The following is a 26,409-nucleotide window of genomic DNA, read 5'->3' on the forward strand; positions in this document are numbered from 1 at the left end:
AGGATCTGTACATCGTATTGCTGGACAGATATTCCTAAAATTCTACACGTGAAACTTTCACATTTAAGGCAATTGTAATTTTAAGACATATTGATCCATAATTTTATAAGATTATGAATGAACTTGTATTTATATAAAAACGGTTAATAAAAGTTTAATTTCTAAATGAGAGATGTATGTTTAATGGGAGAGGCATTTATTGATTATATCGATCTATTACAAAGCTTACTTTACATTCGGTCAGAAATGAAGTTTTTCATATACATCATAAATCTTAAATCAAATTTTGGTGTAAATATTTTAACAGATTTGATCATCGTCTCGCCAGGCAACAGCTCTGTAAACAGAGTCCAACACATAGCAAGAGATGAGGTTGTGTTTCCTATGTCGTCCGTGCAGAGCAGCTGTGGAACAACGGGGTTATACAACCCGTTTCAGAGCATCGGCTCGGTAAAGACACTTCAGCGTAAGCAGTGACGTCAGCAACAGTAGAGACGGTGTTTTACGTGGAGTCTGTGCAGAGTGCTTATAAGAGACGTGAATGCAGTGACAGAGTTATTTCAAGGACGGCTAGGAGTCAGGCGTGAACTGAACGAGTGAGTGCAAAAAGAATTTTTAGTTTCGAGGTTCCAGAGCGATTGAAGACGAAATAGAAAGAAGACTTCATAGTGATTTGAAGTATTAGTTTCTGTGTTGAGATCCGTTCCTAGGAGACGTCTAGTGATAACTGGGAATTCCAATGCGTGTGCAAATGTGCGATAGCGCTGTATTTAAGTGTGATTAAGAGAATTTGTAACCAAGGTGCTAATAAACCCAATCACCCGAACTAGAACCCGTTACTTTCGCCACGCGTATCACCCTACACGTGACAGTATTTATGATGCGTACAGAGTGCCCCAGGAGGGAAGGTCAGTATTCTGGCAGGGCATAGTATCGGTCATCCTATTAAAAAAATATATGTACATTTTTCCTATTGCGATTGGTTTCAGGGATAGAGCTATTTCACTGTACAGTACACTGTACACTGTACAGACTAGCAGCACGCCATGTCCTCACATGAGTTGCACCGAGATAGAGCTATTTCTCTGTATAGTACACTGTACACTGTACAGACGAGCAGCACGCCATGTCCTCACATGAGTTGCACCGAGATAGAGCTATTTCACTGTACAGTACACTGTACACTGTACAGGCGAGCAGCACGCCATGTCCTCACACGAGTTGCAAAGTGCATTGATGTTGACGGCGGAATTTTTGAAAATGTTTCATACTAGGTAAACTGTATCAAATTTGTCACTTAAAAATAAGTAATTGTATTATAAACAGCACGCAATATATTTTCCTTATCAACAATTTTGTAAGTGTACGGTGAAATAACCTTATCTCGGAAACCGTTCGGAACCGGACACATGTACATATATACATAATTTTGTTTAGAATGGCCCATACTATCGCTATTGACATTTCTTCCTTGGACATTCTATATATGTAATGTTAAACCGGCGTTTTAATTTGTAGCTATGCAGACCTGCTTCAAAGCCTATTCTACATAGGTTCATAAATTACAATTTTCATATATATCAAACCGTTGATGGAATAAGGAGGTATTAGTTGAGTGTAAACAACACAGCAAGCCACGAATAAACACAAAAATACTAAGAATCTCCTTTCTCAAGATAGACAGGTGGCACAGGATCAGCCCCCTCCAAGAATAACAATAGGAGAATTGACACGAACCTGCATGGTATATAAATTTTAATCTTTAAACAACAAAGTTTTAAGAAACCTTAAAAATTTTAATACCAGGAAGGCTCCTGTGACTGTGAAAATTTGAACATTGAGTACATTGTGTATTTCAGACATTATATGTGTATGTATATAATTTAACACCTATTGTAATAGTAGTTTCCGGAAAAAGTATTGATGCCCTCTGAGGATGATCCGTAAGGATCGAAACATGTAAGGGTGATGAGTTTTCAAGTGATAAAACTTAATAGTCACACTGGACGGTGTTGTTTTTGTCTTTGTATTAGTTCACTGCTTCATTTTTAGCTATATTGACCTGTTACCAAACTCGCTATTCGTAAGACATTATCCGTTGAGAATTTTTCTTACTGCATTCTTCTATTGCACCCTTTCCAGACATGTTTCTCTAACCGCCGGTCATTGCTTTGTCATGCAATTACTTGCGAAAAATTCGCGTAGTGGTACTCTGTTTGTTCCTTTGGAGATCCATATTGGATTCTTTAGTAGGTGCTTACTACGAATGACACGATGTTACACATTTGACATGTTATTATTAACATTCACAATATTGAAGCTTTTTTTATGAACACAACGGTTCAATATTTCAGTACTGTCAGCGAGGGCTGTGTTTGTTCAAAAGCAGTGGCAATGTAGAATGATTGATGGTCATTTTAGTCCTGTCGTGATCGTAATGCAACAAAATGATGGTATTCAGTAATCGATTTATATCAACAAAGTGTCCTGCATATTCTTTTATTTAACCCCTCTCCCCCTCTCGTTCTGATCTACCGCACAACCCTCTCCCCCCTTTTGGCTTCACATAAACGCAACTCTCTTACATCTCAAAGAGGAACGTTGCTGCTGTCCTGTGTTTGTGTATGAAATGACATTAAAGTTTGCTCAACATTAAATTTTAAATATCGAATATTCTTTTAAGTATAAGATCTCGTATGCTAATAGAATCAGTTTCATTACCATGTCATGAATTTTTCATCAGTGTGAAAGTTATTATGTGTGTTGCGATAGTATTTATTGCTTCCAGCACGAGGTCAATGCTTTTGATTCCAGGAAAACATCTTTGTTGTACAAAGACCCTCCACGTACCTCACAGAGAAACGGCGAACATAAGCGGACGTACGAATTGTATTGTCGCGTGTTTTGTAGGTAACGCGACAATAAAATTCACGCGGTTCTCGGATTTGGCGAATACTTCTATTGGTCTATCTCTTCTACACTCGCAAGTACAAGTTTTCACAGCTTTACTAGAATAATTACTGCTTCTGCTATAGTTGAAGCCAAACTGAAAACTGACTACTACTGACTGGTCTCTTCGAAGCTGGACTTTTATAACCTGCTCTCGGAAGGAACAGAGCGCACCATGTGGAAGACTTCGGGTTTATCCTCTGGTAGTATTCATTTCCATGGATATCCTTTCATTTCCGGTGAAAGGCGTTTGTTGTTTTAGCGTTTCCTAGGCAGCGCTCTGTTAGTATTCTGTTTCCCTATATATTCTTATCGCAGCCGTTGCGTATCAGTGGACTTATCTTCCATTCATTTTGGCGGCACGCCAAAAGTTTTTTCTTTACCCGTCTCGGATCATAGTGAATTTTTTTTTTATTTATTTTCAGATATAAATATGAAAGAGTCACACTTGTTCTCCATCGTACAAGCCCCCTCATTTCTCTTCACATTAGTTACATACCGACAGAAAAGTCTTTGAAAACTTATTGTCGTATAAAATTTTTGGTGCGCAAGATCACTGTTGGCTAGTACATCGAACACGGAACTGCTACCTTCAAACTTCAGACACACACCCCTATACATAATTATGATTTCCGGAGAGACATTGTCCCTTAGAAACCAAAACACCTTTATATGCTGGCTTCATTGGCTATATTTCGTCATATCCCACATTTCTTGGGGGTATCCTATAAGCGAAATACTTAAGAGGTTCCCAAGCGTGTCTTATTACCCGACTGGCAATCCAGCCCTGGGTTTTCTGACGAACTGCGTCGTATCGCACGTTGTTCCTCGCTCCATAACCAGAAAACTGTCTGTCACAGATGAAGCCAACCCAACTTAAAGACTGAAGAGGTGATATTTTTCTGCTTAGTCGCTTAGTCAAGGCTATCGCTCGCCTAATAGGGCTGTGCTAATTGAGTATGCAGCAATAGTGGAATGTTCATTAGCAAATTCGGACAAAACACAGCTTCAGTGTCATTTCATCCACCAAGATTCTCCTATAAAATAACCTTGATTTCAACCCTGTCCTAGGCCGCACCATAGCTCGGTTAGTCGCTGGCTTCCAACTGAGGCGGTCAGGGTTCGATCCCTGGTCTGGTCAAGTGGGATTTGTTGTGGACAAAGTGGCGGTGGGGCGGGTTTTCTCCGAGTACTTCGTTTTCCCCTGCCAATCTTCATTACACCAAATTATCCATCGTTATAATCACCCGGGGCAGGCTACAATAGGCCAATCAGTGGCCGCCGTGCCGAATGGACCCAGTTAGACTCAACCCCTCACTAAGCGAATTAAAAAGAAAAAAACCTGTCCTCGGTGGTAAGAAGCCGGCGATTAACCGTCAGGAATTGTCTGTTCCATGGCACCTTAAACAGCAGTATCGACTGAGGTGGTACCATACACACAAGACCTCGCAAGTTGAGAACATATTGTAAAGTAATGTATAAGCCCCAGAATAAAATTTACGGTACTAATATAAGTAATTCTGAATACAAGTGGCAAAGGGCAGATGAATATTGATAATCTGGTAATTAACAGGCTTTACAGTTCCAGGGCCGACGGGAGTAATATGTAAGTGGCTTAAGTTGGAAAAAATTAAATCAAGAAGATTGCTGCTGCCCACAGTATCAATGCACGCGTTAAGGTTAAGAAGACACGTGGAGATGTGAATTGCACCTACCTTAAGTTTAGAGGAATAATTGGAATTGGCCAGAAACAGGTCACTTTTCCAGTCGAATAAAATCCCCAACCATAATCACACGAAAATTATGGGTATTCATTGCTTGCTTCAGATAGTGAATAAATTTAAAATGGGTCTTAAAGAGATGTATCATCATATTGTAGACTGGATTTATGTGACTTATGACAGGGGTCAGTACCTGGCTTCTTCGAACCCGGTAATGAATTTTGAGTTTCATGAAAGGCAAGAAATTTCTTTAGCAGCGGGCCACTTTCAGCTTATAAAAAAAATTATTCAATTCAGTTACTAATTGCATGCAAATTATATGATGAAGTGCAAAAGCGATCTGTATATTATACAATATTATTTCATTATAGTTCAGATTTTGTTATGTATTAGACATGTCTGTGAAATGTTGTTGCAAATTATATTTTAAGGTACTTAATAACAGCACCTCCTGTCTGTGTGCAAGAACTTCGATCTTATTTCATTCCTATGCTTGTAAACAGCAACTTCCGTGTTTGAAGAGGGAATGGGTAGAGTAGGAGACTAAGTCTTTGGGACAGAAACACTACAACAAAAATTTATGAAGTTTTGAATGTAGTACGAGGAGTTTCAACATGTGCGGTCATGATAACACCCACTCTAAAGTTTCAAGAAAACAGATAATGAAGAAAAGAACAAAATGGAGACAAGACACAAGACGATGAGACTTAGTTAAGTAGACAAAAGAGACCAGAGATGAATGGAAGTAGAAGAAGAGTGTTTGGGAGGGGGAGGAGGTTGAGAAAAATTAAAAAGGCTTTGCCACGGGATGACATGCCCTGGTGGAAACTTTAATGGATGATAGATTTTTGTTTCAGAACAAAGAAGAAAACATCTTAAAAGGGGATATCAGGTCAGACAAAATAATTTTATCTTGAGAGGGATTGCATTATACTAGCGGTATTGAATATATTTAACTATTTCCAGTTTTATAGTGTATTTGTTTCGTTTCTGAGCCGTCTTCTTTCGGAAATCATGAACACTTATCATGGCTGATGTTTTCCTTATTTATTTGAAAGTAAACCTCTATAATAATTACTCATTGAGTTAAATGATATGTATGGATACTCTCTCTGTTCAAAGAATATAATTTCAAGAGAATCACCTGTGAAATCTTTTTGAAAATTGTAACTTATTGCAATATGTATGTTCCAAGTTTCATAAAACATAAATATTCTTTCTTTTGGAGCCCTGAATATTGCCGCTTGTCAGGTTGTTGTAACAACTGACGATGCCTCATAATACTGCCATCATGACATTGCTACTTCATTAACATATTATTTTAATGAATAGCTCAGTATTGAATTTACGAGAAAATGACAACAATGGAAGTATCTACATAAAATTACACAGTTTTCGAATCAAAGCGAAGTAACGTTGTAGTAATAACAATATACTTCCTTAACAACTGAAAAGTCTGACGTTACTGTGACGTCATTGTTCATCTCGTACGTCTATCTACATTTCAAAGCGGCGGAAGCGACGTGCATTATGAAGATTCTGTTCTGCTCAGTAAGAAGGAACTGCGTTACGCTGCACTTTAACAGAGGAGATGACAAGTGCCTTTGTGAGTAATAGAGCCGCGTTTGCAAAACAAATGTTGCGTGAGCTGTGCATACTGGATTTACTCTAATACAGACGCGTGATGGACAACTTTAATCCTTGTTAGAAGTAATGAAAGTAAAACTGTACCCATACTTAATTAAACACGACGCTATGAAAACCTATGGGGAGCGAATGTGTACCTCCATGCATTCTTAGCCTAGTCATCAATTGGATGTGAATTGTTAGCTTTTTGTCTCGACCGATTTACCACCATCTACAGATCCCTTGGCGCCAATTGAATAGGAGGCTCGTTGGGCCCAGAGAAGCTCTGAAAACTGCGGAGAAGAGAAAAAATTTATTTTACTTTTGGTTGGAATCGAAACTCAATTATTCTGCTGTCCAGCCCTTAGATTTGACAAAAATTAATCTGTCAGGTATATAATTTAGTATTTCGAAGAAAATAAATCAGAATTTGATATTATTTTGGAAAAATGATTAGGCTAACAACTAACTTCATAGCAAAATTCTTCTTGAGATAAGGGGAGTGCTTTAGATGTTCAATAAATACTCTTCCTTTTATGGGGCCCGAAAATGCTTGAATTTTTCTATGTAAACGCACACAGTCCATGTCTTGAAATATATTTCCTCGAGATACATTTCTTATATTATCATCCGATCTACGTTTAGATTTTAAGAAGTTCTCAGTCTGTTGAAGAATTTGCTTATGACTGAACATATGTGCTGCTAAATTACGTTGAGGAAGACTTGCAAAGAGCGGATAACATAGAATATTTATAGAGACAAAGATTAACAAAAACCTCTTAGAGGAACGTTACCTAAGAAAATATTGAAAGCTCGAAGTAAATAGGAGAGGTATATTTGAAGTCACAACTGTTATTCATTACTCTTGTAGCCTAGTATACCTTTATTAATTGGGCTGTAATAAGGATATGAATTTTAACCCCTTAAAAGAATTCATGGAACTATTCACTTTTAGCTGCTATGGTCTACTTTGCATTTCACACAGCTAGAATGAAGATCTCCTCTTTACCTGCATTCAGATCCCATGAATGTAATTAGTCATAATTTGGATCGATCTTCTGTAACTTTTTACTTTCAAACTAAGTTTTCATTTATAGACGAAGGGTTTCATTCTGGATAAATATTTACTGGATAACTTTGGAAATATTTATAAATAAATCCAGCTTGTAAAGTAATTTCGGAAAATACATACATATATACATTAAACTGAAGTTAAATGTTGTATACACAGAAAGAAGGTTATTAATGTGAGATAGCTTATGAAGTTGATGTAAATTTTTCTTCCTCCATTTATTTATTTTTTTTTTAGGAATCCTGCGTCATTTATATGAGAAATATTAACTTTCAGGAACAAGATTTACGTTCAGAGATGACCGTCTAGCTAATCGGCAGGTGCGAGTTTTCAGGGCTCATTGAACGAGACTGGTTAATAGCACGAACGACTCAATAGAGATGAGAAGTTGAAACGCAGAAGGCCAATTAGTCAGAGACAAACCACTCTCAGATCGAGTCACAGTTTGCTGTTAGTGTTTATTCATTTGGCTGATGGAGAAGCACAAATGTAGTCATTAGTACTACACAGTTATTGCAAAACGTCAGGTTAATTGCAATTCGAATTATGTTGGTTAATTGAGAATAGAAGCTAATGTTTGCGTAAGAGACTCCCCTCGCTGTCATAGACGTAGTTTCGAAATGTAAGATGGTCCTTTGAATTGAAGTTACCTCGTAGATGTGCAGCATGAGAATGCCTGAAGCAGTACGGTGTGTCAGACATATAGCCGGCTGTTTCAAGTCCAAAGTCTCAAGTTGCTTGCTGTAATTTCTCCTGCACCTTGAAGTACAAAGGGTGGTGTGAAGCAGAGAGTTGTTATTCCATTTTTGGCGTGGCGCCCTCCCCTCTGTGTGGACGGCCTCCTTGAATGCAACGATTTAGTCGAAATGGAAAATAATCCGCAGAAATCCCCCCACATTTAATTCCGTACTATAAAATTAAAAAACTCGCTATTAGGGGTGGAGTCCAACTGGGTCCACTCGGCACGGCGGCCACTGATTGGCCTATTGTACCTGCCCCGAATGATTATAATGATGGAGAATTTTGGTGGAATTAAGATTGGCAGGGGTAACCGAATTACTCGGAGAAAATCCGCCTCAGCGCCACTTTGTCCTCCATAAATCCCACTTGACCAGACCCGGGATCGAACCCGGGCCGCCGCAGTGGAAAGCCAGCGACTAACCGCTTGAGGTATGGCGCGGCCTAATTCCTTACTGTAAGAGATTATGTCCTGCGTTCATCTTCTAAAACAGAACGAATAGTTTCTTAAGGTGGAGTCGCTTACCATTCTAAATCATAAAGTTTCATGGAGGCAGGCCTAGGCCCAAATGAGGGCTGTAGCGCCAATGAAAAAAATATGTGTACATGACAGATGACAGGAGGACTTGGAGGTGTCAGCTCTCTTTCATGTTATGGAAGCCCTGGATTGCAAACTCGGACCTAACGAAGAATATCCCTAAGGTTTCCGTGTTCTTCCTCAGTTTCTCGAAGAATGTGCTGAGATAATAATTCAAATTATGCTGTGAATTTTTCATTCCACACGCATCCATATTCATTCTTTACTAACTGTCATACATCGGACGCTATATATTCTGACCTACAGACAGCATCGTCAAATAAACAATAAATAAATATATTATTTAGGAAGTAAGCAGAGGCAATAGCGCTTTTATACGTTCGTTGTAGGTTTACAAGAATTGAACGCATGTAGGGCTGGTCGTATCTTTTCGCATCTTCCACGTAGAAAATATCTGGAAGAATTCTGATAAGGTCTGGTGCGGACATCATGCTGCTGCTGCTGCTGCTGCTGCTGGCTACTCAAGGATCGTACGCTTAAATTAACCACAATCAGTAATACCAACATTGTGGAATCACGAACTTTTGAGATGGGATCGACAATAGCGACATCTATTAAGGGGAGTCTTGAAATGAAGTACAATAAGGATTTTTAAAAATTATGCAGCTTCTGTTAAGCCATTTTCCCTGCATAAAATTCAAGACAAAATTTTATCTGCATGAAATCTATACTTCATTTTCGGCTTTGTAGTGATTTTTGTGATCCATTAGATTCACTCATGTGAAATGTTGTGTGATTTAGACCATACACAAGTCTATAAATTCCTTATTGTCACGTGTAGGAGCTGAGCATAAATTTTAGGCGGGTTTCGGATTTGATGAATGGATTTATTGACACCTGCAATTAATTACAGCGCTATCGCTGTTTCCGCACTTTACAGTTCGCTGTTACGCACCCCGAGGTCCTCAGTCTATTACAGACTCGACTATTCATTTCCTTCTCCAGTGTGTAAAGCACCATCAGCCATGATGTAAGGAAACATCTAATCGTGTTTACCATAGTCTTACCGATGTGGAAATGGGCGAAACAATTTGACTTGAAATCAGTTTCTAATGTTGTTACATTTAATAAAATTACACGGAAATTCCTTACATGTTCACATACTCGTACATAATTAACTCCACGTAGGCGAGTCCTTCAGGAACCGCCAGTCGTTTTCCCAGCTCTTATGGAACATAAAGGTTTATTACAGTGTTCACAAGATTGCACCACTGCTCCATTGCTAATTTTGCATTAGAAGTCATTCTGTATTTTCGAGATTAGATATTTGATAAAGTCCGAATATTTTTCAATCCGATGTCTGAAATAGAACTACCGTATTTACGCATGTATAGGCCGCACATTTTTTGCCAAAAATTCAAGAGGAAAACTGAGGTGCGGCTTATGTTCGAAATATTCGAAATCACACTTCATTTAAAAAAAAATTATATTCATAATTAGTAATACAGGATGTTCTACTCCTGAAATAATATTCAAAGAAAATTATTTTGTCTATAATTTCTGTCTAAAAATTGTGCTGCGGCCTATACACGCACGCGGCCTATACATGCGTAAATACGGTATATTTACATTCACTTTCTCCCTAATTAGCCCATCAAGCATACATTTCTGAAATGATCATGAAGAGTGATATTACGAAAAAATTAATGGGTCATAATAAATATTATATATATTTTGTACAGAGCATTCCACCTCAGGTTAATAATTCAATGTCATTATGTTAATTGATAATTGTTATGTCTTACAGTTGCTTTCGTTTTGCTTTATTAAAACATGAAATCTTGACAAAAGAATATCAGTTTTGTTTTTCACACTTATCATAAAATATATTGTTCATACGCTTTAAGAACCATCTCATCCGCACAGAGTAATTTCAGAAATATAGAGTGCAAAGATGGCAACAGAGATAAATATTTTAAGAAATTTCGTGATAATATTTTAAGTGAGTGCCTGAATGCAAATATGTAAAATATCCAGTAGTGTTTTCGCGAATACGGAGGAATATATGTAGAAATATTTACTGTTACACCTCATTGTATCCCGGACGTATTAACTTCCATACATTTCCTTTTTGGTCTACCAAGGTATCTTCTGGCAACAGTTTGCAATTTCAAGTACTTTAATTTTTTGCTCTCTCTTTTTGCATTAAAATTTCCAGCACATTACCTTCAAAGTTCGGTTAATTGTTTGTTTAAATACGAGGGCTATTCGGAAAGAAAATTCCATTTATAACTAATGTAAAAGAGGGGAAGTGGCCATGCATGTGAGGTAGCGTCACATGACTCACTGCCTTGTAAAGCATCACATAACTGGTCACCTAATGTTTGTTCTTGCCTCTACAGAGTGAATTATAAATGTTTTGTAATTGACAATCCCGCCAGTTACAAAATTCTTACTGTTATCCGCTTTCTTAGCGATAAAAACGTGAGGGCTGCGGAAATCCATCATAAATTATGCACGGTTTACGGTCAAAATGTAATGACTGAGGGAACTATAAGACAATGTTGTAGAACGTTCAAAGAAATGTGGGCGAACAAATGTACACGATGAAGAGCGAAATGGTCGGCCATCTGTAGTGAGTTCGATCCCGGATCTGGTCAAGTGGGATTTGTGGTGGACAAAATGGCGCTAGCACAGGTTTTCTCCGAGTATTTCGGTTTCCCCTGCCAATCTTCATTCCACCAGTTGCTCCACAATTACCCTCACCTATCATCTGGGGCTGATACAATAGGCCAGAAGTGGCCACAGTACAAGGGACTTAGTCCCATCCCACTAGCAATAAAATAATAAAAATTTGTAGTGAGTGATGATCTTGTTCAAAGTGTTGACCCCAAAATTTGGTAAAGATGGCGCTTTACAATTTCGGAACTTTCATGTGAATCTCCACAAATTTCATGCACTTTTCTCTACAAGAATATCACAGTTAGGCTAGGCTATCATAAGTTTCTGTGTAAGATTGGTTCCGAAAATGCGCACGGATGCGCACAAAACGTAAACAATAGCTTCGGCTTTGCTTTTTCTTTTTAGAGTGATAACACAAAGATGGCGATGAATTTCTCAGTCACCTTGTACGAGTAACAGGATGTGAAACCTCGGTTTTATTTCTGAATGCTGAAGCCAAAAAGCAATCAAAACAGTAGATACGCATTCAGCAAACAGGCCGAAATAGTTTAAACAGACGTTTGCCTGCCAGAAAGGTAAAATTATCCATGTGCTTAACTAATTAAGCACTACGCCATGAAGGTGTATGGGGCAGTGGATGTATAAATCCACATTTTCTTGACTTCGGCACTAGCTTTACCCTCCGGGGAAAAAAAAATTCCCGATACCCATTGGATAGGACTCTGGGTGGACCCCAGAGCCCGTCTGGACGACGTGGAGAAGAGAAAATTCTTAACCCTACCGGGACTCGAACTCCGACAACTTTGTCGTCCAGCCCGTAGCCAGTCGCTATACCAACTACTCTATTCCGGCTGCATGCCTGCCAGAAATCTGATTGCAACTGCTTTCTGGGACAGTAGAGGAGAGCTGATGGTGGAATTTGTGCAGCAAAGTGTATTGCGAAACGCTAAAAAGAAAAAAGAAAACTGCATAAGACCATTCAGAACAGAAGGCCTGTTCATGACAATAAGAGTCCGCATACAAGTACTGGCGCTTGAGCACTGCTGGAGCAAAGCAACTGGGAGTTGTTTGACCACCCTCCTTACGGCCCTTATCTAACTCCGAGCGATGCCACCTGTGTCTCTACCTGAAGAACTTGTTAGGATCACAGCGATTCAAAAATAATGAGTTCATGGAAGATGTCAAAACGAGGCTGAGCTCATAGGCGCGAGACTTCTTTGACCTTTGACACAGGCATACAAAAACTTATTCCCCGATAGGACAGATGCCTAAATTTCTGCGTTGACTACGTTGAGAAGTAATTTTTGTATAAATAAAAATTTGTTATCCCATTGTTTTTTTTTGTTAACAGCTTACTGGGGGTTATTTTTTGAATAACCCTCTTAAGACATTTTAACTTATAATTTAATTGTTAAATTATTATGATTTAAATCAGATAATCGAATTCTTATTGAACACTTCTTCTCTACGCATCTGTAGATTCAGAAATCTCATTTCTGATATTGTTATTTCGTAATTAAAACAGAAATGTTGCTTTTCACAAAAATATATTATTACAATTCAAAATTCTATTAATTTATTTATCCTGTTAGGTAAATACATTAAATCTAAGTAATAATTTTTCTACGAATTTCTTACCTGAAAGTTAAACTCGTTCTTTTGCTGTTTTTGTTGCGTGTCAATTTTCCAGAGATCCTGACTTTAAAGGCTATGGACCTTCCTAGTTATTCTTTTTGGGCGCGTATATTTTTGTAGCATGAGTACCTCTGGCTTTTCCCCTCTGGATCTATATTTTATCACCCAGGACATCATCAAACCAGCCTCAAGTTTTTTGATCTTGCTGAATTTCTAATTATAAGTTGTCCTAAGTTTTAATGAATTTTCATGCATTCATATTCTGTTCCTTTCAAGCTGTCAGTCCATTGTATCAAAATTAGGTCGCTGAGAATAGGAGCATAAAGAATGATGAATTCAGTGTGAAATTGGATTGTTTGAAAACAGGGAAAGTAGCATTCAGGTCTTGTAATTCCTTTGTATTCTTCTGTTGAGGTCCTCGAACGTTGGTCCCGCAAATGTCACTGCTTTGTTATTTCCCATGAAAGGAGGTGTTTGGTAACAAAGTAAAAAGTAAAAAAAAAAAAGATTAAAGCTATCCTTGTAACAGGCCGTGAAGGCCCATAAGGCTGTGAGACGTTGAGGCTCCCACATGTTCTAGACAATCGGCTCACAGATGGCGGTAAGTTTATCAGCCATACACTCCGATCGTCCTTTACCCCACCCCCCCCCAGAAAGAAGNAGAAAGAATTCTGGTATTCATTTCTGTTAGAGACTGAGTCGGCCCAAGGTCCGTAGCGCGACAGAAAGGTTTAGGTCGACTGAAAATTCTATTGACAGGATCGGGAACCTGCTTGTTGCATAGTACTTCAACCAAATACGCTCCCGAATGCCCCTATATAAAATTTTGACAAATTCCCGCGAGGTTCCTTACGCCTACAGCATGTTAAAATGGAACCAAACGCTGTAAATTAACTTATGGTATACACATGTTATTTTCATTTCTGCCACGTTTTTCCGTCCTGTCTGCCTGGTGGGGAACTTTGTAGCCACGAAGTGATCTATAGATATCTGCGCTGTTTCCTTGCTTGGCAAACATTGAATTCATGAAGGGACCACTCTGACTCGTCGACGGTGGAAAATAATTGAAACCTAGTCGATAGTGAGGGTCATTTATACCTAAACGGTTTCAGCACTTCTGTTCTGTTCTGTTCTGTTCTGTTCAGCTCAGCTCAGCTCAGCTCAGCTCAGCTCAGCTCAGCTCAGCTCAGTTCAGCTCAGCTCAGTTCAGTTCAGTTCGGTTCGGCTCGGCTCGGCTCGGCTCGGCTCGGCTCGGCTCGGCTCAGCTCAGTTTATCTTAAGAAACCCATGGCTATCCACGCATGCTTTCACTAGTCAACAATCATTAATCTGGAAATTGAAGCCCATCCTCTGGAACGATAAATAATGATCATATGCATTTAGGCTGCAGATAACATTTAGTTGTAACGAAGCTTTATAGTCCATATGCTTAACTTAATTTTAATTACTCTTTTTATGTTAGCAGAGCCTGAAGAGGAAAATGGATGCCATCTGCAACGGAACACACATTCATATTTCTTCCAAGTATCTACTTCCTTAACTGCAAGATAATTGATGCAGGATTCAGGAAAATGTGGCGCTGAAGTGTCTGAAATTTTATTTAAAACATAATGTAAGCAGTGTCTGTGCATTTCAGTGACAATCCGATTTAAAGGTGTGAGTGTTTCTGCAACCATCTTGCAACTGGTGACGTCAGAACTTGTTTACTTACTTTCTTTAAGTCGATTGAGTAAGAAGTGATTTAATTATGAAACTCGCTGTAATTAATACAGAGAGTTGACAAGGAGATGAATGGAAAATGCACCGTGAGACAATTAACTATGTTACATTGTGCAAAATATATTCATCATAGGAAACATGAAAACCCACTCTCAAGAATGAAACCAATGAAATCGGTCGAAACTTTGTCTTTGGCATTTGTTTGGCTATGTCTAGAACATACAGGAACAGAAACCAGACTCTCAGATCTTCAATTATATTTTAGTGCGAAATGTGTTAAGGTGGTTTTTGGTTCGCTAAACTGATGAATGACATACGAAGTATGCATTCCAGTGAGAACTGAGTTGTAAACAAAGCAACTCTTGAACAAAACTTTACAATTATTTGATAACACAGGCTTAAGCAAATATTTATTTCTTATATATTTCTTTAATACAAACTAAAAATTACTAACAATGAATCTTAGTGACGAGTATACACAAATGATCGTTGAGGATTGTCTCACAAGAAGACTGAAAGAAAATGTATCACATTTTGACATCATGGAAAACATGTCAAATGTACAAAATAATTTTAGTGTCCTTGGCGTAACACTTCGTCTTCTTCAGCAGAACTGCAATTCACTGGCAGCAAATTTCGAGGAAGCGTCCGCAAGCTCATCTATAATCCCCGTCCTCTCTCGGCCATTGCTTGTACTCGAGGCCGTCGCCCTGGGACTCATGATCCTGTTAACAATTGGTGGAAATATTCTCGTGATTGTCGCAGTCGTACCAAGCCCAACTCTACGCTCACCAACGCACTCTTTGATCGTGAACCTGGCCATCGCCGACTTGCTTCTGGGCGTCACTGTGTTGCCTTTATCAGCAACACGAGAACTGTCCGGCGTATGGCTTCTGGGTCCTAGTCTCTGCTCCATATGGACAGCTCTGGACGTTCTGTGCTGCACTGCCTCCATCCTGTCTCTCTGTGGAATATCTGTGGACCGGTATATCGGAGTGTCAAGACCCCTGGCTTATTCTCGGATCTTGACCAAAAGACGTGCAAGAGGAATGATTGCGGGGATATGGGCTCTAGCTTTGGCTATAAGCATCGCACCTCCTCTGGGTTGGAGGGAAGAACCTCGACCAGGAGAGGATCAGTCAAACGACAGCGAGTGCCATGTCAACAAACAGCTGGGGTACGTTATCTTCTCGGCATGTGGGTCCTTCTATCTGCCGGCTCTTGTCATACTGGCGCTCTATGCGCTGGTATATCGGGCTGCAGCAAGACATTCGCTGTTCCTGCAGTCTGGATCCCGAGTCACGCGCTCGGATGTGACGCTCAGAGTGCATCTGGGAAACAACAGCCTCAAGGCCAGGATATACGAGGGGCACGCCACTGAGAGGGTAAGTTCTTTCTGTACTCAATGTTTAGCACGAACCAGACACTCTTGGTTATAGTCACGGTAACTTTCCCCATTTGGTTATGGTAAACGGCAATTTCTATTTAAACGGGACCCTCACTCGGCCTCCAAATATGCAAACACCTATTTCTTTTTGGCTGTCAGTGAACATGCTTATACTCTGCCTCTTTTCTCTATTATACCAGGAACACTTCCCATATTCTTTAGCTTTTCCATAATAATATCTGAAACAGAAGATACAGGTATCTCTTTTGTTCGAAATATTTGGAGAACATTTTCACTTGAGGAACTTGAGCTCTCCCCTGTTGTTAGTTACCCCCAAGCGTTCTGATACCCTGCTTTTAGATTTTAGTCTCTATCAAGATTACAACAATTTCTTTTCCACAAATTATTTGGAGTAGAGTCTTTGAGAAACTGATAGTCGCTCAAAATGTCAAGAAATTCTCATTTATTCAATCGAAAATTTTGTGTATGTGTTCAGAAAAGCCGTCAACTTGACCACATAGGTAGTCAGCTGAATCCAAGTTGTATAAAACAAGTTTATCAAAGACATACAAAAGCGATATGCTACCTAGTAATATTTTACATTCAGTTTTAAAAATTGGCTTAGTGGGGGGTGGAGTCCAACTGGGTCTACTCGGCACGGCGGCCACTGATTGGCCTATTATACCTGCTCCGGGTGATTATGATGATGGAGAATTTGGTGAAATGAAGATTTTCAAAGGAAACCTAAGTACAAGGAGAAAACCCGCCCCAGCGCCGCTTTCTCCACCACAAATCCCACTTGACCAGACCCGCGATCGAACCCAGGCTGCCGCGGTGGGAAGCCAGCGACTAACCGCTTGAGCTATGGTGCGGCCATTTTTCTGATTAAAATGTCATAAATATCTGTTTCTTGTCTCTCCCATGAGTGAATGACTTATTTGTTTCATCTTTATATTCTAGCAGTCAATCAAACACAGCAGATCAGGCATATGAACTAGTGGCTGACATGTCTGCTACAAAATCAAATGTAAATAGAAATTATATATTGCACTTATTGATTAAATACGTGAAACCAGATAACCGTTAGGAGATAATCACTGTAATGTCCACATTACAACGACACTGAACTAAATATTCTTATAATGAATTATGTATGAGATCAATCACGAATTATACATAATCACTAGGTCTTTAGGTACAGTAAAACATTATACATTTGTAAAATGTAGGGTGTGCTCTGTTTATTCATATGCTAAAGCTTATTTACCGTTCTCAGTAACTCAGCTGTATAGCCTCGATTTTTATGATGATAATTAATAGTTATAATAATAATAATAATAATAATAATAACAAATGGAAAAACTACCACATTATCACTTTTCCTGGATAGTCTCTTTCCAAAAACAGAAGATCGCATTAAGTGGAGGAACTGTTTGGGAAGAGACTGTGGACCTGTCGTCTGACAGATTACTGATAGATGGAATTAATAGTGCACTGGAAACGATGTGAAAGGAAGCCTGGCTTAAGAAACTATTCCCATGTTTGTCTGGGAGGGTTCGGGAAACCCATGAAAGCCCTCAGCGAGGAGAGTTTGTGTCCCAGCTGGGACTGAATAGAGTTCCTCCCGGATATAAGTTAGAAGCGTTGCAGCTTGATACAGCGCCCTCTGCTGATACGATGAAAATGTTAATGCACTACAGTACAGTACAGTTTCACCAGGGGCGTGGTTACTGTTTGAAGAGGTGCAGTCCTCTCGTCAAGACAAATTACATTGCTCTAATGATAATCTGTGGATGTGACTAGAGAGGGTCCCAATTTTTATCGGTTCAGTGGCTTGTCCAAGACAATTTTCCACTCTGCTACTAAAGATAACCTCACTTTCTGAACTAGCCCTGGTTAGTCTTGGCGAGATTACTAAATCTGAATGAGACATTGCTGACTTGCACCTATTTTGCACGGGTCACTGTTCCTCCAGTCGATGTAATTAGACTTTGGAGCGATTCGGTCTTATTTTGATTGTGACAGGCTGATCAAGTCTAAAGCCAACAAGATACTACAAAACTCTCTGTGAGTTTATTACACAAATAATTCAGACGTTTACCGTTTTCTTCTTTGCACTCCATGAAAATGGCAGTATTATCTGCGTTATCTGTTCCTGCTTCCTCGGTCAGTCCATCTTTTCTTACAATTTCATGAGTTCCTTTATCCTTTGAGTCTATGTTTTATGCATTTTTAATAGTATATTGTCATCCATTCTTTGTTTTTCTTCGTTTTTTTATTTTGTACTTTATTTTATTTAGATAATTTTGTAATTCTTGTCTTATTTCTCTAATGCTAGCGCTATTCACCTTCGTACAGCTTCGCTCTACCTCTGCAGACCGTTGACGTATTTTTCTTTGCCGTTTAGTTGCCACTACTGCAAGAAAGTGAAGTAGTGGCCTTAGCTTTATTAATTTCTTCTTGTAATATTTGATATTTCATTAATGTTCCATCCCTGAATTCTTCTGTATGTTGTCAGATCTTTATTAATTGGAAAATTATATTGGGCCTTATCCATTTTCTTAGTTATATTTTAATAACCACTATAGAAATGAATCTGTTTCGTCATCAGGCATCAGAAAGGGAAATTTTCTGTTCACTTACGTTCGTTAGATAGTGTGTGTCTCGAACAATGGACAATTCATGAAGTTCTAGGCAGAGTACATATTCTGTCACCGTTAAATAGCATAATTGGGAGAATGATGGAAGGTGATAAAGCTTCCGAAACGTCGTATAAAAAAATTGGAGAAAATTTAATATAATTTTATAATTAATAAATTTTCTTTCTCACAAACCTTTGGAGATCATCAGATTCTCAAGAAGCATCTCATGATAATTCATGGCTCTCCAAGTCTCCAGGCAATAACCACTGTACACCTTACTGAATGTACTCACAGGCCTTGTAGCCTTACGTAGCTTTCCTCCACTTCAGTTTGATCATGTCCGCCGCTTTCTCGCCGATCATGTAAACAGGAGCCATCGTGTGGCTGACAGGGATCACGGGCATGATGGAAGCGTCCACAACTCGAAGGCCTTCAATCCCTCTTACCCGAAGCTCTGGGTCCACAACGGCGTCAGGATCTGAGTCGGGACCCATCTTGCAGGTCCCCACCTGGTGTTGCAGGGTTGTGGTGACGGTCCGCGCTGCGCACATCCAGTACTCGTCTGACCCGAACGTCAGGTGTTCACACCCCGGAAATGGGATGCTGTGAAGTTTGCTGTCGAACTTCTGTAATGCCTTTGTCTGGCTCAGAGCAATTGCCTGGTGGGGAAAAGGAAAACAGTGCTTTCAGATACAGAACTGCGTGCAGACGTGTAAGGGAGTGGAGATACTGCTTCATGGCTTCTCAGCCGGAGTTCTGCATGGAAGTGAGTGGTCAACTCTGTACTTGCTTACTTATGGAGCTGAGCCCTTCTTGAGGAGCAGCTACTCAAGAATTTCCTAACATTTTATGGAACCAGAAGGTTCATTACCGTGCTCACAAAAGCCCTCCACTGGTCCCTATCCTGAGCCAGACCAATCCAATCCACACCATCCCATCCTATCCCTCTAAGATCCATTTTAACATTGTCCACCCATCAACTCCTTGGTCTTACCAGCGGTGTCTTTCCTTCTGGCTTTTCCACCAATATCCTATATACATTCCTCCCTCATTCGTACTAATGCCCCACCCACCTCGTCCACCTTGACTGGTCAGCTACACAGACTGCATTAAATCTGGAGGAAGCTACTGCTCTACCCATTGAATGGGACCATGTGTGGGCCGAAGAGCCGCTCTGGAGACAGTGGGGGGGGGGGATTACTCACCCTACTGAGAATCGAATTATGGTCACTCATATCGTAAAATAGAAAATAAACACCGATTATTTGAATTAAAATATATTGTTCTGGTTGAAAAGTACAGTGATTTTCATAGAATAAAATCTAATGTAATTGAAAGCTGTTCAAGATAGCCTACCTAAGGGTTCGTCAAACTTGTTATGCGTTCCCTGTTTAAGCTACATGAAAATAACACGCTATAGTAGTGATCATGTGTGTTTCTGTTAGGATATCGTTAAGTCGGGATTCGCTGGACGAATTCTTATTAAACTTGGAATGAACATTTTGCCACTGGAGTATACCCAGAACTGTTATTTCATTTTTTTTTCCACGTTGTAGCCTAAAACGATGCAGTGAAGACACAAAATTGTTCAGCTACTCTAGCGCCATTATCAAAATTTGGCAAACCTGTTAACCGATACAAACCATGGTAAAGATAGAATAGAAATAATTATAATAATAATGATAATGAGTAACCAAAGTAAGCATGAGAATGAACTTCCTAGATTCGATAAATGTACACACACCACAACATGTATGTCTGAAGGCAGCTCGTCTACACGTCATGTTACCAAAAGCTTCGTTATGTGTTTAGGCAGTTTATATGTGAATTTAAAATCTTGCAGTAAAGTAATGGCATTATAAACACCTTCAGGTTATTGAAAAGCACCTAGGAAGAATTAAATTCTAATTTATAATTAATAGAACTAATATGTTCATCGAAGATATTGAGAAGAGCTAGAAACTTTCGCAATGCTTAAGTTCAAAGGACACATGAGGAAACTATAAATTCCAGTATGGATTTAAATTTCTGATATTTTTTCGAGGTAGGACAACTGTGAGAATAATATAATTCTTATCGCAGATCGCAAGAACCTACCAAAAACTATACACAATGAAATAATTAGATTACAAAAGTTTTATAATTTGCTCTCTAGCACTTAGATATTTCAAGCAATTATAATCAAACACTGATTCACAAAGTAAATCTGACGAATGAGGAGATATTTTTATGAAACATCATTTGCCATTATTTACATCTGAGCTTCTAAATTAATCTGAAAACTAAAGGCATTTTCAAAAATTCGCAGTCCTCGGTACTGTACACAGATTAATATTTAACGTGGAAATTTATCATGTAACTATATTGTGATAATCACGGAAATATTAAGTCATTATCATGAAGATTCTCTGTACGTGTTGGTAAGACTGAATAACCCAAGACTAGAACACAGGCGGCAATTCCTTAATTCTCTATTTCTCAGTATTGTAAAAAAATTTAATTGCAGATGATTTTGAATGCTTTTAGTTTACGTTACCCACGAGGTTAATCAAGAGATTTCTCAATATCTGATGTTCGCCATGGCGCAGAAGTTAGACCCTCAGCCAGTCGCATTCCTAGAATAAAAGTTATCTGCAGATATATTAACATTGTAATATATATTTAATTTATTTTACTCTTATTGTTGATTCGTTATTGAATGTACATAGGGCCAGTGACGTTAGGCAGATAGAAATGCACACAGCTGAGCCGTTAATACCTGATCCTAGCACTCTTAAGGTTGAAATTTGCTATTGTAAAAATTGAAATAAATCTCCAGGTAGTGATCAAATTCCGGCAGAACTTGTTCAAGCAGGAGGCGAAATATTACGTTCTAAGATCCACAAACTAATTACTTCTATTTAGCATAAGGAAAAATTGCCTGATCAGTGGAAGGAGTCTATTATTGTACCAGTTCACAAGAAGGGTGATAAAACCGGCTGTAGTAATTATCGGGGGATATCACTGCTATCAACTTCATACAAAATTTTATCCAATATTCTTCTATCAAGGTTAAGTCCATATATAGATGAAATTATTGGGGATCATCAGTGTGTGTTTCGACGTAACAGATCAACTACAGATCAGATCTTTTGCATTCGTGAGATATTGGAGAAAAAATGGGAGTACGATGAGACAGTACCTCAGCTATTTGTAGACTTCAAGAAAGCCTATGATTCAGTTAGGAGGGAAGTATTGTACAATATCCTAATAGAGTTTCGGATACCCATGAAACTAGTTAAGCTGATTAAAATGTGTTTAAACGAAACTTATAGTAAAGTCCATGTAGGTAAACTTTTGTCTGATAAATTTCCTAACCATAATGGTCTAAAACAAGGAGATGCTTTATCGCCACTCCTTTTCAACTATTCATTAGAATATGCAATTAGGAAGGTCCAGAGAAACCAGGTTGGACTGAAATTAAAGAGGACACATCAGCTGTTGGCCTATGCCGATGATGTGAATCTACTGGGTGATAATGTAGATACCATAAAGAAAAACATACAAACTTTATTTGACGCAAGGAAAGAGGTTGGTCTAGAAGTACAAACAGAGAAAACTAAGTTTATGTTGCTGTCTCGTCACCAAAATGCAGGGCAAAATCATTATATAAAGATAGGAGACTGATGTTTTGAAAATGTGGCACAGTTCAGACATTTGGGAACAACAATAACAGATCGAAACCTGATTCAGGAGGAAATTAAGAGGCGATTGAACTCGGGTAATGCTTGCTACCATTCAGTCCAGAACCTTTTGTCTTCTTGTCTGCTGTCCAAAAACATAAAAATTAGAATATACAAAACTATAGTTTTGCCTGCAGTTCTGTATGGGTGTGAAACTTGGTCTCTCACATTAAGGGAGGAACATAGACTGAGGGTGTTTGAGAACAGGGTGTTGAGGAGAATATTTGGACCGAAGAGAGATGAAGTGACAGGAGGTTGGAGAAAACTACATAATGAGGAGCTTCATAACTTGTACTTTCCTCCAAGTATAATTAGAATGATCAAGTCAAGGAGTATGAGTTGGGCAAGGCATGTAGCACGAATGGGGGAGATTGAGAATGTATATAGGATATTGGTGGGGAAGCCAGAAGGAAAGAGACAACTATGAAGATCAAGGCATAGGTGGGTAGACAATATTAAAATGGAGCTTATGGAGATAGAATGCTGGATTGGACTGATCTGGCTCAGGATAGGGACCATTGGAAGGCTCTTGTGAGCACGGTATTGAACATTCGGTTTCCATAAAATGCTGGGAAATTCTTGAGTAACTGCAAAATTGGCGGATCCTCAAGAGGGCTCAGCTCCATAAATAAGTATGTAAGATTTTTTTAATTTGTTAATAATTGCAATAATATTTATGATTTTTCTTTATCCCCAATTATTACTCATGTTATTCTGATTTCAGCATTTGTTCTCTGTGTATTCTCCCTTCTTCTTTGTTCACGTATATTCACTTAAACCTTCAGTGCTTGCCTCTAATTGGGTTTAGTTATTGCCAAGCACTTTAACAAATTAATCCAATTAAATTCTCGTCGGCAGACAAAAGCCAGTGGAAGTCACTTAGTATCTTCTGTACGCCGCACATGGCTGGCGATTCCTACTCAGTTCTGTACAACGCATTTGCATATACCTGTATACTTTGGCGTCTATTAGTGACTAAGACGCGGGTCTGGATTGGTAATCGATTTATTGGATAACTGAACGTCATAAATACAAAGAATTATAAAACTCCAAATTATTACTGGAACAATAACACATAAAGCAAAGTCTGCACACTTCAATTCTAATCTTCGTTTGTAGCCTCCGGAAATCTGCTATTGGATTCTGTCTCTTAGTCCGTTATCTTCGCTACTCTTATATTCTTCTCTTGAACCGTGTAGGAGTCAATAGTCTCAATTGCCTTGAACTGTCCTCTTGACACAACTGCTGAACTGCTGGTGTTATTCTGTAAATCTTGTCATATAACCTCCGCATGGACCATATAGAAAACACGGCCTGTCTTGGGCGAAACTTTTGTATTGCTCGTTGCCTAACAATAGACGTCTGGTACTGTTGTAACGCACCCAACTGAAGGTTGTTTACAGGTACTTTGCCTGGCAATGAAAAGCCCTTTGCCTCTTGTTTATGTGTTTGACTATAACTAATGAATACAACATAAAAATTTCCGTTTCAAAACAAATATAATCCAGTATAGAACGAGAGAAATATATAGGAGTAAATTAATTAACTTTACTGAAGGAAATATTTGTTTAACAAATGATAAATTTCTGTTATTTATTATGCAGTATAGGCTCTAATAAAGAAATTGATTTGCGACTATAGAATATTCATCGGCGGTAACTCTTAGTGGGAGATTTTTATTTTTATATGGCTTACGAACTTCATACGTACTTTTTTACAGAAACATTTCAAATTGCTGTTCAGTAACGAAAGTTTCGGTCTAGAAAAACCGAAATTAACGGACTTGGGGATCCGTTGCACTGACCACGCGACACCCTCTATCCGCAAAAGTTGGCACTAACTTCATCTACAAGCGGCGGTCACTCTGTCGGTCGGTATAGTTCGCTTGCGGACTAAAATCACGGAGTAAGTAATGTACGACGTGTAACGTAGTAGGTCAGCAAATCGAGGTCACCCAGCAGAAATTCGTCTCTATTAAAGTACTGTACGTATGTATGTATGTTTCTACGTATGTATGTAATGTATATATATATATATTTATTATGTGACCACTCAGGTTAACTCAATCCTGGTACTTGTGGTTACTACTCGGGAAGTGACCGGTTCTATTTCGGCTTGGGTACCGACTAAACTGGCTGCGGTTTTATGTTATCTTCCTCAGTTGCTCCAGGAAAATTCAAGGATAATACTTAAATTCATATCACGACCATTTCCTTTAACAACTTCCTAATTTAACTTCACTTATCCCCTTATTATTCGACTTTGTAAGGTATGAGTTACATACAGCGTCGTTAAACAAACCATAAATAAAACGTAAGATTTGAGGTTTTCGCGGCAGTGACTATGAAGAATGTCGTCTTCTGGGATATGGCGCTATGTAGATATTGTATAAACTGACGTTTCGGAGGAACGTATCGCTTCCATCTTCAGGGTATAAAAATCCGGGAGCTAGGAATCAGCGTGAGCAGGTCGCTTCAGCCACGTCGGTAAGATCTATAAGGCGCCATATCCCAGAAGACGGCATTCTTTATAAATAAAATGAAGTATAAAAATCTATGTATGCAAAAGAATATTCAATTTGGATAAAAGCCAGTATAAAAAAATCAGATTAAGAATACACATGTATAAGTATGCTTACGTGCAGGTCTAGGCGCAGCAAATATACACATATATCTTTGTAGTTTATGTAATAGTTCTACACTTGTACTCATGCCGCTTGTTTGCCTTTAAAGTGTCCAGAAAGAATATAAAAAGGAACAACAGATGAGCTGAAGGTGCTATAGATCGTGTTAATAGCTGATGATGGCCGAAAGGCTGAAACACGTTGTAAAAGCGTGTGTGTTGTATTCATACAAACAATTGTGTTCACACAGCTAAATAAAACCGAAAGTGTTCAGAAAAAGTGTAACCAGACGCAAAAACTACAAAACTACACAGACAAACCTGTTACATTATGTGAAAAAAGTTTTAGGAGTGGTCAGGGTTGAAATATTTACTCGTTAATCATTTATTCGACGCCCTGCATCTCGAAGGTCGCTGTTTGTGATAAATAGAACAAGGAACAACACTGGGACGTTCCGTATAAGCCTCTGTTATATCAAATTACGCAGCGTTCAGGTTAACTTAAGCCTCGATGTAAAAATGTAGCTTCCAGTATACATGTCATCGTTAATCATTTCGTTAAACATGTTTTTTTGGGGGGGGGGGACAGTTTATAAACGTCGATATGAAAGTGTGACACAAATTGGGTCAACTCGTAAGAAGTTCGTCGCTAGACAAAAGAACAGTCGTGGGAGATTTAATATGGAACAGCAATCTACATTTCAGACATGCTACTGTATTTCATTGATGTGATGTCGGGTTCGAATTCTGACAACATTGCAGCCTGTTCTGGAGCTGTTATCGATACCCTTAGCCTTCCAATGCGATTTATCTGGAACGGCTATGGATTTCTCATTTCCGGGTTCATAAGGGCCTGCCGCTGAACCCTTTCCTGAGTCTGCTGAATTCATGCCACATTTTCGAATCCTATTTTTACTAATATAAATTGCAGTAGTATTCTTCAATCTACACCCAGGTCTTCCAAGTGATCCCCTCACTTTAGGCTTTCAGACAAATATCCTGCAAGACTTTTCTTATCTCTTCGTTACGTGCTTCATATCCCAAATTTCTCATCTTAATTTAATGAACCTAATAATATTTGGTGAAAAATACAGATCTATATAATTGTTTCAAGCCTCTTGTTCCTTCCTATCTCTGATATCCAATTATTTCTCTTGGAAAAATGTTCTCGAAAACGCATAACAAACTTTCTTCGTTTAATAAGGGGACATAAAGTTTCACACTTGTACAAAAAGACAAGTGGAGCTATGCTCGTATATTTACATATTTAATCTTACAGTCTACCACCTTAGATATCAGAGGGCAATCAGAGGGTTGTTTGTTGTATTTGTTGCAGTTGTTTGTATTTCTCTGTAA

General features: G+C 38.8%; 2 protein-coding genes across 4 annotated transcripts in view; one reads left to right on the forward strand and one right to left on the reverse strand.

The window, feature by feature from the left end:
• The window catches only part of LOC111867545 (alpha-1A adrenergic receptor), a 183,164-nt gene that overhangs the window by 88,616 nt on the left and 68,139 nt on the right, over positions 1 to 26,409 (forward strand). The window contains exon 2 of one of the 2 annotated variants that reach the window (XM_023857523.2): positions 14,424 to 16,065. In XM_023857523.2, the coding sequence (XP_023713291.1) occupies positions 15,136 to 16,065 (930 nt within the window). In that variant the 5' untranslated portion in view covers positions 14,424 to 15,135. The remainder of the gene's footprint in view (positions 1 to 14,423; positions 16,066 to 26,409) is intronic. The other variant, XM_023857524.2, reaches the window with a different exon arrangement.
• Positions 17,509 to 26,409, reverse strand: part of LOC111867544 (glucose dehydrogenase [FAD, quinone]) — a 61,266-nt gene continuing 52,365 nt past the window's right edge. For both annotated transcript variants that reach the window (XM_023857522.2, XM_033752717.1), the window contains exon 3: positions 17,509 to 19,368. In XM_023857522.2, the coding sequence (XP_023713290.1) occupies positions 19,015 to 19,368 (354 nt within the window). In that variant the 3' untranslated portion in view covers positions 17,509 to 19,014. The remainder of the gene's footprint in view (positions 19,369 to 26,409) is intronic.

The sequence above is a fragment of the Cryptotermes secundus genome, unplaced genomic scaffold (genome assembly GCF_002891405.2).
Source record: "Cryptotermes secundus unplaced genomic scaffold, Csec_1.0 scaffold1979, whole genome shotgun sequence".
In the NCBI taxonomy this organism is placed as follows: Eukaryota; Metazoa; Arthropoda; class Insecta; order Blattodea; family Kalotermitidae; genus Cryptotermes; species Cryptotermes secundus.